This window comes from Larus michahellis, chromosome 7 (genome assembly GCF_964199755.1).
Source record: "Larus michahellis chromosome 7, bLarMic1.1, whole genome shotgun sequence".
Taxonomy (NCBI): domain Eukaryota; kingdom Metazoa; phylum Chordata; class Aves; order Charadriiformes; family Laridae; genus Larus; species Larus michahellis.
The window spans coordinates 51,370,167-51,383,213 of NC_133902.1; the positions used below are offsets into that span (position 1 = coordinate 51,370,167).

Genomic DNA, 13,047 nt, shown 5'->3' on the forward strand with positions numbered 1-13,047 from the left:
TTTCGGTAGTTGCTATGCCCATAAGACAACCGGAGAAAAATCCTTAAACATACTCTGCTAAGATTAACAAAAAGATGGTGGCTAACGGTAACTGTAGTTCATACTAGTAGGTACCATTGTGCAATCCTGTCCTAAAGCACGGGTTACAGCCCTTGCAGAACTCTCCCTCCCAATGAAAGGTCTGGTAGTCTGATCCCTAATGCAGTGGGACTTTCCAGGATACATTCCTTTTCAGACATCCAATTAATGACAGAGATAAGTCCTACTAGTGATGAGAAGAACAAATGTTTCCATGGTCTGGACTCAGTAAAACATTACTGAGTACACGCTTAAGGCTCACTGATTTTGATAAAGTCATATGTAAAAAAATAAGCACATTGAAGTGATATTTGGAATCATGATCTTACCATAAATTGTAGCCTGATGTGATACCATCTCTCCATGTCTAACTTTACACAGAAATATTAAAGGAAAATGGCTCGCTATAAAAGCATAGATTTTTTAAAATGATTTCTCATTTGCACATTGCAAAATGAAGCCTGAAATGTATTTTAAATAGAATGTGTTTCATCCATTTATTGGATAGCTCTTCTGAAGCTATGAAAATGGAATCATTTGCTGACATATTAGTTCAACATATTGTTCAGGGTATGAATTCAGAAATATTCTTATGCATTCCAGTTATAGCCCATATGACCTCTAATCTTTGAACTCCTTTGGGTTAAATTTGGTGATGTTATTTTTTAATCAGAAAAAAACCAGCAGAGTATATAGGACATGCTTCGAATGGGATTCATCTGATCTATCTTCAACCATCCAAGATTTAGGTAGTTAATCGGCTGGTCATCTAAGTGCTTACTTAACTGAATGCAGAGATATTGGAAACTGAAGGGAATATTAGCTCTGAAACCCAGACAGGTGTCTCAGCTCAAAAGGCTGAATTGCTCGCTGGAAGCGTGTACCTCTTTCCATCACTGACACGGTCAGCTAGGTAGTGAACTGTCCTCTGTGTGATGCTAAGGGACAGGATTCCCACTAACAGAGAAACAAGCTGCCATCTGAATGTTTACACAGACACTGCTATAATCCTCAGCTGTTAAATTAATTTAGGATCCTAAAAACTATTCAACTTTAAAAGGAATGGATTTTAATAGCTTATAAAATAACATTAGATAAAAATGACAATGAAGTAATTACACATTATACGCCCAGAAACAGCATTTATACTATACCTGTTTAGGAAGCCACAGGTCTGACTGCATTTCATACTTCTAAAAAAGAAAAAATTGCTTTTATGGAGTAGCTAGAGATCAAAAATATTTTACACATTCAGCAAAAGGTCTCTAGCTATTTCATGGGTTTTTTTCTACTTTGTTACAATCTTCAGATCTCTTCCTTGGTACTTACATTGAAACAAACGATAATTTAATTACAAAGTCAGCTGCTTTATTCAGAGTTTTTGGTAGAACACCACAGGGGACCTAAGAATGCCTTTTTCAGTCTTTTCTGATTAGCTATCAAGAAGCTTTACACAGGCAGTTCTATTTGTTTTTTACCTCTAGGCATCATCTGACAACTGGATATTTTAGGTCCTTCATCAACACTGGGCAACCAGCCAGCATCAAGCTCAAAGTGTGACACCTTTTGAATTCACAATCCCTTGCTTTAATGGGTTGTAGTGTGGCATTAGTGAAGAGAAAAAAAATAAATGCAAATGATTGTTTTTATTGGTCATACTCATATCATGCCATCTAAAAAAAATCCCCAAATACCATGCATACATTGTTGGAAAAAATACAGAATATACGTCAACTGTTGTAAATTGTCACAGTCACACTGAAATAATGAAAATTTATTAGTTTTAGAAGCATCTGTAAATATATGGCCTGGAAAATGAAAAATCTGTAGCTACTATAGCAGCTGCTTTTTTGCAGTACTTTTTGGAATTGAGAACATGTGCAAAATGCTAAAATAAAATAATAAAAAAATAGGTTTACAATTGAAATCAAATGGTGGGATACAATGTTAAATTCTCACAATACGGCCTTTCCTCATCCATTACTGAATTCAAGAGCATCACCTTATCCCAGCAGATGAACTCTACGGGGTTACAAGCGTCAGCCTGGTCTGAGCTGTGCTCATCACGGTGACGCTGCATCGCTATCCCTTCTCACCCACCTACAAGGTCCTTCACTGCACTTTATTTCTTCTGGAGTGGGATTCTCAATCTCCCTCTCTTTTATTATGTCCTGGATCACAGCTCCTTGGATACCTGCTTCAGGCAAGTCCAATTGACCTTGGTGCACACAAGGGTTTCCTTTCAGAAGTGACTGCTCACAGGGGCTCCTGATCGACTTTCTTAATAAAGGGGCACAAAGCTTGCAGGAACAAGGTGAAAAGCAACCCAATCAACAAATCTCCATGTTCACAATCTTAATCCATAGTATGGGGACTTATTTGCAGTTTCTGAGTCAGGAAAAGCAACCCGCACTAAGTAGCAAAAAAAACAGAGAAGCTCGGAAATAATTCCTAACACTTCAACATGACTGACTTCAGTAGCAGACACTGATTGGAGCCTTTTGACTCAGAGGGCAAACTTAGACCTACATTAATCATTCATAACCATTTACACTGCCAAATTATACCCTCTACTTTGGAGCATCTGTTGGTGATGATATTAGCATGTTTAGAAAATATTTATACTTTTAGCTAGTTCTGGGAAGAGACTGTGACTCAGAATGGGAAAGTGGCCAACTGCATTCAGGATGCAAGACTGACTGTGAAAATGGAGAGATGTAATGCAGGAGTGTCAGAAGTCGAAGTCTGAGTCAAGGGATGGGATGTGGCTGGATCCACATAGAAAAATGTATTTCAGCTTGGCTTACATTCAAAATGAAATATCCCTGTTGCCTTTCAAATTTATTTTTTTCTGAAGCTATTGAATTCTGCTATTGAATTTGCAGGAATTATCAGAATTTTACACCTTTTCCTTAAACATATGTAAGCTGTGAGAGACAGAAAGATCTGAAATTAAACTCTGTAGGGGGAGAGAGGAGAAACCAGGCAGCTGAAAATATCTGACGGAAGACAAGCTTGTCACTGCGCTAGCTATATCCAAAGTACACCATGTTCAGCAACTGCAGTTTCCACTGAAGTTAATGAATGAACAAAGCTTAGTAATTCTAAAATGTCACTCAAAGTTGCTAATTGCATGAAATCATCTCACCAGATTTGGAATTTTCTCACATCCATTTCCTTCCTGTTGACTAATTATATTCAACTTGCAGCTACTGCATCTGCAAACTGATTTCCAAAAATCTTTTTTTGAATATGAAAGCAAAATGCAGGAAGAAACCTTGAAAAGAGAGCACAGGAAAAAATCCAACTTACCCTGCTGCAAGCCCCAGTTGTGGTTTCACAAACGGTAAGGATGGAGATATTCTGAGGTCTGTTTAACCATCTCACCACAGCCTTGGTGTTGCTTATCCATTTCACCATGGTGATGTAATATTCCCTAAGTAAACATTTGAAAACACAACGTTCGGATCATTCCTATTTCAGATTAGACTCTTTTAAAAAAACATATATACAGTTCATCAACTGCTGGAATTTTATCGCATGACAGTATCAGTACTGAAGGATGGAGAAAATAACCCCAAACACCCAGCATCTGTGTTCCTACAAGTGGGAAGGCTCAGTCCTAGTGTGCTGTTCCCCTGGGAGATTTGTACTGTTAGCACCTCCTTCTCACCCATTTGTAATATATAAACTTTACCATCTGAGAAACACATACTCGTGAAACATACGTTTGCAAATACACATGAACCATGTACTTTTTGGCCAGCTTAAAAACAAACACTAGATTCCAACAGAAGCCAGTATTTTCCCATACCAAATACCTTCAGAAGACATGTCTTTGCAGAAGAATCCAGCCCTACTGCCAAACAACCAAAAAAAACCAAGGTCTCTAATATTAGACGGTAGGCAAGACCACTTCAAAATGTCACTTGTTATAAAATAACAAGTATTTTATAATGGGATTTCTGCACAAAGGGAAGTCACACTCAGTATCAATGCGTGTCAGCTTCCGTTTTAACAAATAGCTCGTAGTATCAGCCAAGTTGTCTGTCCCTCAGCGACTTCGGCTGAGCACGGGAAGCTTCCTAGGCAGAGGCTCGTGGTATGGATTATCTGCCTCCCTCCTCCCCAGATCCCGTTAGGCTGTCAGACTGGGGACGACGCAGAGGAAGACCTGTTGCAGCTTGTCATCCCAGCCAGGCTATTTGCTTCGCTTCTCTACTGATGGCAGCTGGCAGCTTTCACAGTCCAGCTGAGTTATGTGCAGCAGTGGAGCGAACTTGTCTGGAAACTCAGCCCCCCTTAAAAACAAGGGTCGTAGCTTGCATATAATTAGGCTTTTAATGTAATGCTGATGGAGATCTTATTACTCTTTGACAACTCATATTTAATTATACATTCAAAAGACTTCTTACTAGATCAAAGAGCCTAAGCAGCGCCAACAGTAAAGTTGTGCACAACTCTGATGCTGCCCACAGGAGACAGCAATTCACTGCACCTTCACCCAGCCTTGCCCTGGCGCTATGTTTGAAGAACATAGCTGAACTACCCAATATGCAGAACTTTCTTTTGGCTTTCATGTTTGACTTTAGGCAAGACAGGTATTTTCACATGTGGATACCAGAACGATGACTAGAAATGGTGACTTCAGGTATATTCTGAGTCTAACACTTAGGTTTTTTTGGTTTAAAAAGCTTTTTAACTTACTGAGGAGCAAAAAGGTATGCCAAAAGTAACACAAGATTTAACATGAGATCAGATGACACAGACAACAAAGCAATGATCCAACAAAAAAAACAAAGAGTGCAACACCAAATCTCAGGTAACTGGTTCCCCACAGCAGAACTCAAGAAACGAGAGTTGAAAACTTCTCTCTCTGCAGTCATGCCTTCATAAGGCCATCCAAACCCATTGCAACTGTGCATACAGAAGCACAAAAAGAGCCAAAGGGAAATGTTCAAAACATCTATATAAGGATTTCCTCCCTCTACTGGGACTTGGACACCAAAGTAAGACAGCATCCACTGACAACAAAGCCCAAGTTATCCCAGAACCAAATTCTACAAAATAGAGCCTGAGCTGTTCCATTTGAAAAAGCTTCGGTGAGGGATGGAAACAGGAGATTTAATCATTCAGAATCCAGCTGATATACTAATTAATAGGCCAAATCAAACCATAACATCATCTTCCATCAGTAACATAAACTCCTTGTTCGCTGAAGTGAAAGCAAAAGATCATTTAAAAATTCCTTTTTTTCCCCCCGTTCCATCAACTGTGCATAAAAATGTGTTCAAATTTCACTGTATTATGACTTGTTTATCAGGAATGTAGTGTAGTGTGTATATAAATATATGTAGAAGCACATACCCTTCTGAAATTAAATACTGTCTCCAGGTAATTTTCCTTTGTAATTCACAGTTTTGCAGTTAATCTGTTGTTTCATAGATACAGTGCACATCCACACATACAGAATAGTGTTGTTGCAGGTCAACAGATATAATCAAGTAGAAGTTTGTTGAAGAAAATCGTATGTTTTATTAGATTAGCTGATACAGTTGAATAAAAACAGAGAAGCCTGCAGGGCAAAACCTGCTTTAGTTTTGAGGAAGCTGCTATCAGTTTGTGTCTCCAAATGTATCAGGCTTTTTTGGCAACTAATTTTTTGTTCTAGTAATGAAAACAGGCACTCTCTCTTTCCCTCCAGATCCAAATACGCAAATGTACTGGGATTACTAGACCGTCCGCATCTGTACATACATTAAGTTTCCTCAAAACATCACTTCAAAGAGGAAAGACTGTGATCGCTTTCTGGACAAAGGACTGAAGCAAGATATTAAATAAAAATTTACACTCATTTTAGATCCTCAGTTTGATACCCATTTAATTAGGTGCTCTACAGCACTTTGCATGTTCAGAGCAGAACTTTCATCCCTGTTTGGGAACGTTTCTTAAATCAGACTCTGGATTAATTTACTGCATGTCCAAAGAGTAACAAACACAATTACTGATCGCCTGTGCGATGTTAATTTAAACTCACTGTGTCACAGAGGGGCTGTGTGGCAGAGACAGAATCCGGCATTCAGTTGGCCCAGTAAGCAGACTTTTCTCTCTTGCTGTGACTTGTTTTATTCAAGCTGTGTCTCCTCACCCCGCTCCTAACTTTCTTTTTCCTACACTTTGTGTAGCCAGTTCTAGGTTTTTCCTTATCGATCCCTTTACTCACAGCAGGGCCACTATAAGATGATCACAGGAACCATAAAACCCATTTGTTGATACCCATCTCCTCTATCCCCAACATCTGACCAGATCTCAGGGCTCCCACTGAAATTCCTGATTGTCAAGAAAATTTAATTCAATCCCTGCCTCACAAACCTGCCTTTTTGTTTTTTAGCCAGTCTCCATTTCATGGTCTAATCAAATTTGTTTTTTTTCGTTTTAAGTCTCTTTCCTCTCTCATCTCCCCTAGGACTTTTTCCTTTCTGAATTCCAAAGAGATAGCTTTCCTCTTTACGCTGTATAAAAACAGACAGAAAACACTGAAAACACAGAAAAGGCAGTCTCCTTCCACAGCATCCCATGATCAGGCAATATCGAAGGAGCTTCAGTATTGTGAACTGTGAGTGAGCATCACTTGCTTTACTCTATGTTGTATTGAACCAGGCAACGCATAAAACCAAGAGCTTCAGACAGACAGAGAGCTACTTGTGATTCCACGTTTGGTATTTAAATCTGTTGCTTGGCGTCAAATTGGCCTATGGCAATTACGTAAGGCAATCAGTACATAAAGAAGGTACAGCTTTCCCTTAGGCCTCTGAACCAGGAACGCGACATGTATACTGTCAGCTCAACAGTAGGAGCTGGAACATCTCACGTGTGCCTAGGAGATGCTGCACACCAAGAAAGGTCAGGACTTGGGGCCTGAGGGGGATGGAGGACATTCAGTGAGAAAAAAATTTCCAACTGCAGGTGTTGAGAAGGCAAATGTCTTTCCTGAGCATATGGCAATTAACTTTTTTCCAAAGACTTGTAACTTGATCAAATCTGGATTCATTCTTCACTGCTGCTAAAACACATGTTAAATAGCAAAGGTGTTTATCATCCTTTGCCAAGCTTGAAGACCCACATTTTTTTAAATCTTTCTTTCCTATAGAATGTTTTCCTTTATTTTGATTATCTCAATTGATACACAGTTCTATGGAGGCAGTTTAACAGTTTGCTAATACATTTCTCTTCACTCAAGAATGTCCTGCACGTCTTTTTTCACTTGTAAATTTTGGGATGCTTGTGACTAGAAAGATACATGTGTGTATCTTGGTGGCTGTTATTGTAAGGGCTTAGCAAAGTCAACAGAGACAATAAGCTGAACAAAGGAAAGGGATTTGCACTGCATTACACTGGAAGCATAGTTACAATCATAATTAAATTTGAACATTAGATACTTAGATTTGAAATAGACAGCCTAACATCACGGCAAAATAGCCCACAGTATTAAACTTAAAAATAAGAAACTGTTCAAGAAAGAGAGTCAAATTTTGCAACCTCGTAGCATTCATCATAATGAAGAAATCTTCTCTGACTTTAAGCCAATGAGCTGATTATGAAAGAAATCTGTTCATAAGAATAGCTGGAAGACACTTAACATTTATGGCAATAGTAAAAGGAACCTTACTTTTGTTGATGGTTTTAATAGATTTGGATAATAAATACAAGCCAACCTATCATGCTCTACTAGCTTGCTGGCAGGTTGTTATCGAAGAAGGTAAACAACAGAAACTTGCCCCTTGCACAATGCTCTAGAATATTTACTATATTCTTAAATTATTTATATTGTTGTGCATTGAAAAGCATATGAGAATTTACAGACACTAATAGAAAATGTCACTCTCAGAAACACACATGGAAAACAACACACTGAGGCATGACCTGCGAGATAGCTAACAGTTTGTTAGTGTTTTGGTATACTATACACGACTTTATCTATGCACACACCAATGGATGTACTGCAGTTTTTTTCTGAGACTAAGCCACAGGTATTTGGTTGGAAGGAGCTTTTCTAGCTCCCCTTTCCACAGGTGCTGGTAGCCACTATCCTAGCCGGGCTAAAAAGCTCTGCTCCTCATTTCCTTGCAGCCATGCAAAGACCATCTTGGTAGCCCACTGACGGACTCTCATCATCCCTCTTGAATCCCCAGATTGGTGTGGGTGATGCTCTGCCTTTACCAGAGATGGAGCGAGCAACCTCCCTCGGTCTGCCCGCCACGCTCCTCCTAGAGTGGTCCAGCCTTGGTGACAATAAGCATGCGCTGTTGTCTCCCATTCAGCCCCAAGGACAAATCCCTCGGCAGGACGGCTGCGTCAGCAGCCAGGTCCCAGCCCCTGCTGACCCTGGGGCTTGTCCTGGCCCACGTGCAGAACTTGCATTTCTTCCCACTGATCAAGGAAGGGAATACCCAACAAACACCTTGGCATTGTGTGGGAAAGCTTCAATAAAATAGTCTCTGAACATATTTTTATCCTGTAGCCTGTGACTGAATAGATTACAGCCATTTGCCATAAGGTATGATAGTGAATTAATTCTTTACACTAACCTATAGGTATAGTCATTGCCAAGTTACAGAAGAGGGGGAGGGCAGAAGCGTGAAAGAAGGGACTAAACACAGCAAATCTAAGAAAAGCTGAAAGTAAACCCCAGTTTTCTTAATACCAAATTGCACACATCCCCATCCTTCCCATTTCCAGTCATACCAAATAATCAAATAAGCTTTCTATTCCAAAGCAAGGCTCAGATAAACTGGCTGCCAGAAGTATAAAACCCAGCCTTTCTAGATTCAAAAGGTGATTTCAAAACTAGAAGTACAGAAATATCAAAATGATTTGGCTGATTTGGAAATGTGTGGATAATAGAAACATTGATAATGTTTGTAAGAGCATTATTTGAATTTATGCAAACTCAATTTCTTAAGTGTTTTCAGTTCCATTACAAAAGATTAATTAAAATCAATAAAAAATATTTAAGTTGATCATACAAATTCAGAAGGGTCTGATTGTATATTTCAGTCTCTTTAAAAGCAGGTGTATATGAAATGAGAATGTGGACGTATAGTATTTTTTCAGTGGAAAAAGTTGAAAGAGGAAAAAGTAAGAGAAAGAAACTGACTTATTTTCTTATAGTGCATTTTAAAACTACCTGGTCAGCAGTGGCTGGGAACCGTGCAGAGCCAACGCAGCTTGCTCGCTGTGGCTGAGAATGGGGACAGCAGCGGACGATCCCCACTCTGAGACTTTCAAGAGTCAACACACGGTTCTAGCAGAAAATTCTTTTCATCCTGTACGGAAGCGCAGCTCTACTCTAACAAGTGAGCTGCAATTTCTTTCACGTGTTATTTCACTTTTTCTCTGTCTTAGCGATTTCCACTTTGGAAAAGAAATTAATTTTTTCTGTCTGACAGGTCTAAACTCAATCATGGGTTTTGAAAAATCAGCCTACATAATTTCTTAATATCATATTAGCATCTTATATCTAAATGTTACTAGTTACAAGGATTCTTTAGGTGGCCTAAGTTAGAGTGGTCCGAACTGCCTGCTTGCATACCATATCGCTTTTTCAAGATTTGCGGCAGCAGGCGATTATTAGCTTTCCAACTGGAACTTCGGGAGCTAGCGGTGTATGAATGCCCACATATTTCATCTTTCGTGTACATTGGCTTTCTAGGACTAATGAGAAAAAAACCCCGCAGTACAAAATCATGTTTGCCGCTGAAGAAAACATAATGTAATTGTACACGTAGAATAGAAACACCAAGGGGGAAACAGTAACTGCACAGAATACAACCACGTGTTTAAAGGAAAATTGTCAGTCTTTTTGTGGCATTAACTGTGCACAGTAGATGGTAAATTTTTCCACGGAATAAAACTTTCAGGAGTAAATTTACAATTGCTACTGCTGTCTTTGTATCAAAATAACCTGAACAAAACTTAGGAAATATTACTAAGCACCTTCATAGAATCACCGCAAGAAGTAAATGAAGGCAGAACATTGAATTTACCAAATCTTACATCAAGTTCCCAGATGCCCAAAAAAATCACAGAAACAATTTTCTGTCTTCAGAGGTCCTGCACAGCACGCAATCTGGGGAGAGCTGAGAATCTGAATGTTACTTTTTATGGTTATAGATAACAGAAACCCCATTCCCTACCCATTTGTGTGGTTCTTCTGTGTAGGAGTAAATCTCTCCCATAACAGCAGTTAGTTATGCCTTGTACAATGTGTATTTCCAAAACTTTTCTGCCTTGAAAGATCCATGAAACTATATATGATGGTGTCGCATCCCATTTAATTCTGAAAGACTCCCGTGACCTGTTTACTAATGACTCAATAAGGAACCGATTAGAAAGGCACTGAAAAAAACTGACCGCTAAAAGTAGTTACTACTTTTATTAAAAAAGCTAATACTTAAAAAAAAAATAAAATCCCAACCATTACAAACTCCAAAGATTTCCACTCTAGAAAGGCCTGTTCAAAGGTAATTTTCATACCTGTATATATATTGATATATGGACAGATGTATATATGGATTGATGACCAGTGTGATGACTGACTGCTACTCAAATCTAGAGTCAGAATGCAAGATTTACAGTGTATGTGGCTCACAACCATACAACTATCCTAAATTTTACAGCACGGACACTATGCCTTAATAGCTAAAATTAAGATGAAACTAACTTTTTTCCACATTTAAATAGTTTTACTCAGACTTCTGACACAGCACCAAATGGAATTTTAAACATGACTATTATTTCCATTGAACAGCAATCGTATCTTTATCAAGGACTCAAAAAGTTGGCAAAGATGCGCCTTAAGTCTTACAAAAGAAATTGCACTAATTCAGCTATTGCTAGCCTTTGGCTTCAAGAGTAAAAAAAGTTTTTAAGATACCAATATTCATTCAATTCACTTTTATTTTCAATCTGCTGGGGAGGAGGAATGAATTCGAACAATCTAGAGTGAAATCATAACATCTGAACAACATTTTCAAGATATTTTTTTTTCTTGGGGATTTACATATTGCTTTCTCATTTCACTTCTTTACAACTTCTGATATTTAAAGGACCAATTTAATGCTGTTTAAGAGAGTTAAGATGCAAATCTTGAAGGCAAGGAGTCTATTTCGGATTTTTCACTATCACTTAAATTAAAGAAGGGTTAGTAAGCAGCAGGAGATTTTATTATGTTTTTCAGTGGTTTATCATGTTTTTCAGTCATCAACAGAAAGAAAATACTTCAAAAAGCACAAATCATTCAAAATCATTCCTTTCACTAACACAATCAGTAAGCATTTCAGCCGACATAAATAATTGCAAGGCATAATTGACTATTAAATTATTCTTGCAATAAATCGAGGTACCTCAATTTGTGTAGAGGAGAGCTATGCCAGCTTAAAATCAGTTGCAATGGTTGTGAAACAGTGCCCATGTTAACATCTTCATTGTTTTGGGAACGATTACCAAAAAAATCTTTTGGGTTTTGGAGGAATTGCAAAACCAACTACTATATTCAGAGGGATTTTTTTAGCTAGATGTAGCTTTATGGTTGCCAATCCTTTCCACGTCCTTCCCCATCTGAAAACGCCCTCAGGGAAGAGAGGAAGTTGCACGTCCCTGGCCCTTAGGCTGCAGCCAGGTCTGGACTGTGGTAACTCTTGTGTTGTTATTATTACCTATATTATATAATAATTTAGGGTTAGAAGATCATTAGCATGTGCAATGAAACCACAATGGGAATTTCATCAATACAACTGCAGTTCGACAAACCGGAATAGACATATGGGAAGGGATGAAAATTTTCCTGCCCTTCAACAAAAGTTTCAAGGCATCTCAAGTGAGGACAGGTAATCGGGAGCTCAGCTTAAGGTAGTAACTTTAGCAGGAGGGTCACCAGCTGCAGCCAGACCTCAGCTCTTCAGCCCCAAAGTCAAAGGGACTGTTAAATTGGCTCAGCGGTTCTGAAGCAGCTTCTCCTGGAAAACACAGCACAGCCCTTCTTGGTCTACGTGATCTGGTGGCATCGCATCTCACCTCCCGTCACCCTACTGCGTCTGTCAGCCGTGACGAGGAATTAAACTTTCCATAGCCTACTGGATTTGAAAACTTCACAATATTTCTCTCTAAATGAGGGAACACCCTCATTACATGTTCTGTGCATTTGTACTACACTTCAGTATTCTGCAATCTCATTTCAGAAACTGAAAGCAGCAAGTTGCCACACAGCCAAGACAGGCTGGGAGCGAATGCAGTAGCAACTTCAGAACCAGGGCAATGTTCAGCCCCTTTGACCACAGCTTAGGATTCTTAATTTCATATATTTCAAGTAAATCGGACCTTCTCATGACGTCAGACATGAGCAAATCCCAGATCCCTGCGATTTTTAAGAGGAGCAGCAATCCAATACAGTTGTATTTTATTTTATCATTATTATGTTCAGCCACAGGGAGAGAGATCAAGTGCATTTCAGTCACAGATAAGTGTTTTGCTGATGTAAAAAGGCAACCATTAGCCTCAGAGACAGTCAGGTTAAATTAAACAGGAGTTTCACAACAATGAAATTATATACCTTGATTTAAAGCTGTCAGGTGGCATCAGTTCCAGTGTATGTGCTGGTCCATACAGATTAACTACAAACAGCTTTATTGTTGGGTTTGTTTGACCTGCCTTTGAAAAAAAGAAAATAGGAGCTTTAGAGGCACTGAATCAGTGACAGCTAAACAGAATCACTCACTAACATAATTCATTATCTTTATAATAATGAGAAATCATTACAATTTAGAAATCTTAAATTTAAAAAAAGAATTTTCACAGACATATGAATTACATAGTTAAAAAAATGAAGCATTGAGTAATTCTCTTACTGCCCTTCACTGACGGCAGACCTTCCTGCGCAGAGCAAGAGCGCAACACTAGAAGTGGCTTGGC

General features: G+C 38.8%; 1 protein-coding gene across 3 annotated transcripts in view; it reads right to left on the reverse strand.

The window, feature by feature from the left end:
* Window positions 1-13,047, reverse strand: part of DPP10 (dipeptidyl peptidase like 10) — a 543,420-nt gene that overhangs the window by 34,233 nt on the left and 496,140 nt on the right. For all 3 annotated transcript variants that reach the window (XM_074594714.1, XM_074594712.1, XM_074594713.1), the window contains exons 10-12: window positions 12,689-12,786; window positions 3,391-3,514; window positions 1,233-1,271 (exon numbers count right to left, since the gene is read on the reverse strand). In XM_074594714.1, the coding sequence (XP_074450815.1) occupies window positions 1,233-1,271; window positions 3,391-3,514; window positions 12,689-12,786 (261 nt within the window). The remainder of the gene's footprint in view (window positions 1-1,232; window positions 1,272-3,390; window positions 3,515-12,688; window positions 12,787-13,047) is intronic.